The sequence below is a fragment of the Perkinsus marinus genome (assembly GCF_000006405.1).
Source record: "Perkinsus marinus ATCC 50983 genomic scaffold scf_1104296932410, whole genome shotgun sequence".
NCBI classification, from domain to species: Eukaryota; Perkinsozoa; order Perkinsida; family Perkinsidae; genus Perkinsus; species Perkinsus marinus.
Genome location: NW_003215453.1, coordinates 350,745 through 353,527, shown reverse-complemented (window position 1 = coordinate 353,527; position 2,783 = coordinate 350,745). Strand labels below are relative to the sequence as shown.

Below are 2,783 nucleotides of genomic sequence, written 5' to 3'. Positions count from 1 at the left end.
ATTGAATAAAATTGTGAGAAATTGAGCACATGGTCAACTATTGGTGATGAAAATATTTGAGGAAATTTTTATTTTTTCCAATAGCAGTACTTCTTACACCAGGCGGTATGGCAACGAACTCAGCAGCTCCGAAAGGAGCGGTCAAACCCTGGTATATGTAGGGAAAGAAATTCACATGTATAGTATATGTAGGGAAACAAATTCACATGTATAGTATATGTAGGGAAACAAATTCACATGTATAGTATATGTAGGGAAACCAATTCACATGTATAGTATATGTAGGGAAACAAATTCACATGTATAGTATATGTAGGGAAACAAATTCACATGTATAGTATATGTATATACTCCTACATGTGAAATACTCTCACCATGAGTAGATTTTCATGATAAATGTGGAAATTCCTGAGGTCAGCTGAAGCAACCGAACATGTATTATAAGTGAAAACTCGCATATGGTTTTATATGTGTTGTTGATACTACGTCAGGCGCGGTGAAATTGAGAACGACTTGGGTTGGTCGTAAGAGGCGACACGCCTGGTGGCCGAACTGGTACAGTCCTGGTGGAGGCTCCTGAGAAGTGATTATTGTTGAGCATGGTTAGTGATGTTTCTGAGGTTGAATTTGTTGAAGAAGAGGCGTTTTGGGTGGGTCGTGGTGAAGTCGGAGGAGTGGTAGGGTATTTTTGAGATACTCGTAAATTAGTGTTTTTATGTGTTTTTGAGAGGAAGTGAAATATTGTGCGAAGCATCACTCATACCACACCTTGATAAGTTCCTAGCGTGAAGTTGTTTGCATGAGCGCTTTCATTGGCAGCCTTTTATTTTCAGTGTTATGAAATATGCACATAATCATCTGCATTTGTTGGTGAAATATGCGGGGAATTGTTTTTGTTGGTTTTTTAGCAGAATTTGTATGTAAACTTTTTTATGTAAAAGTTTTAAAATGTGAATCGGTTGATAAATTTTGGTCTATAATCGTTGTAAAATATTCATTCGGTCGAGCGTCAGGTTATTTCTCACAATATGTTAGCTCGTATAGGGATAGCTGTTCATAGTAGTGGTGTGGTATGGTCTGTGGTAAGAGGGATATCTGTGAAAGCTCAGAGGCTCAATGCGAATCTACCAGATGTTGATCCTGAGGTGAGCAATTTCGTGGCGCGGTGACGGTTTTTGGTCATGAATTGGGCATGATTTGAATCTTTTGAATATTATCGAGTTTTTGAAGTGTGGGAAAATATGCACACGACAGAAATTTTGAGGATATTTTCGGTGGTTTTTGTATTACACTTCTATGCGAGTTCGTATGTAAACTGTTGAGCTCAGCTGAGGTAAGCGAAGATATATTTCTCAAATTTTCAGGTTGCTGGTATCATAGAAAAAGAGCGATCCCGTCAAAAGAAGAACCTAGTTTTGATCGCTTCTGAAAACTTCACCAGTCAGGCGGTGCTCGATGCTATTGGTTCTATCATGACGAACAAGTAGGTTGATGATAATCGTCTTACCTTGAATATTATTCAATTATTAATAATTTTTCTCGATGGAGTTGAACTCGTTTCACGTGAAATGGTGTGAAACTCGGTGAAAAACGCGATATTATTCGCGGCCTGTAGTAGTCGTGAAATATGTTTCTCACTAGTGTTTTTCATATCACTAGGGTGAAACTCCATTAATATTCAATTATTATAATATAATGGAGTTTCACAACCCGTTTTACGTGAAGTGGCGTAATACTCAATGTGATAAACGCGATATTCGCGGTGATACGCAGTGAATTGAAGACACTTCGCGAATTAAACCGGACAGATCTCCCCATTTCACGTGAAATACTCGCACTATTTTTAACCGTTTCACTGCTAAAATGTGTTTTTCGCGCAGTGAATTGTGAAATGTGTTTTTCACTAGTGTTTTTCATATCACGGGTGAAACTCCATTGTTAATAGGAAAAGGAATATTATGCAAATGAATTCTCAGTGTTGTAATTGGTAATTAATGCACATCGTGAAACGCTTCGCTCCGCTGTAGTGGAGACGGTTATAGTAGAAAGTTTATGATTTTTTGCACGTGTTGATTTCAACGTCAACTGACTCAACTGTAATCAAAATGATATTTGCACGCGTGCGCAAAGATATTTTTTATGATGTAGATATTCAGAGGGGTATCCTAATGCTCGCTATTATGGTGGGAATGAGTACATTGATCAGATGGAGAATCTTTGCAGACAGAGGTGGATTCCTCCTTCTTGTTGTTGCGCACAGCGAAGATTTTATTGATAACAAGGGGAATTAACGTTCATATGTTCTCACGCGTTTCACATGAGGTGGCGTAAAACTTGGTGAAAAAAGGCGATATTCGCGGTGAGATGCAGTAGTCATGATAAGTGTTTTTTATATCACTAGGGTGAATTTCTAATATGATTAGTGATAGTCATGGTATGTAATTATTATTTTAATGGAGTTTCAACCTAGTGATGTGAAAAACACATTTCACATTTCACTCCGCGAAAAACGGGTGAAACTCCAATGTTTACTTTATATTTTATATTTTATTATCATTTGGTATGTATATGTTATATAAAGAGAATATGAATTTTTGGTCGATCTTAGTATTGGTATATTTGTTCGCTTTCCTCAGCTGAGCTCAGGAGTTGATATATGAATTCGGGTAGAAGTGGAGTACAGAAACCAATAAGAAATCCGCCAAAACTTTCTAAGAATTTCAGCACATGTAGTTGACCATGCGCATATTCTCCATGTGCATAGTATTTGTGAAAACACTATA

The 2,783-nt window shown here is 37.3% G+C and overlaps 1 protein-coding gene across 1 annotated transcript in view; it reads left to right on the top strand.

Moving 5' to 3' along the window:
* Positions 1-1,028: 1,028 nt before the first annotated feature.
* Positions 1,029-2,783, top strand: part of Pmar_PMAR022315 (conserved hypothetical protein) — a gene marked incomplete at both ends in the record, with an annotated part of 8,605 nt that continues 6,850 nt past the window's right edge. Inside the window, 3 exons of the mRNA XM_002785528.1 lie at positions 1,029-1,145; positions 1,365-1,483; positions 2,149-2,229. Of these exons, the coding sequence (XP_002785574.1) occupies positions 1,029-1,145; positions 1,365-1,483; positions 2,149-2,229 (317 nt within the window). The remainder of the gene's footprint in view (positions 1,146-1,364; positions 1,484-2,148; positions 2,230-2,783) is intronic.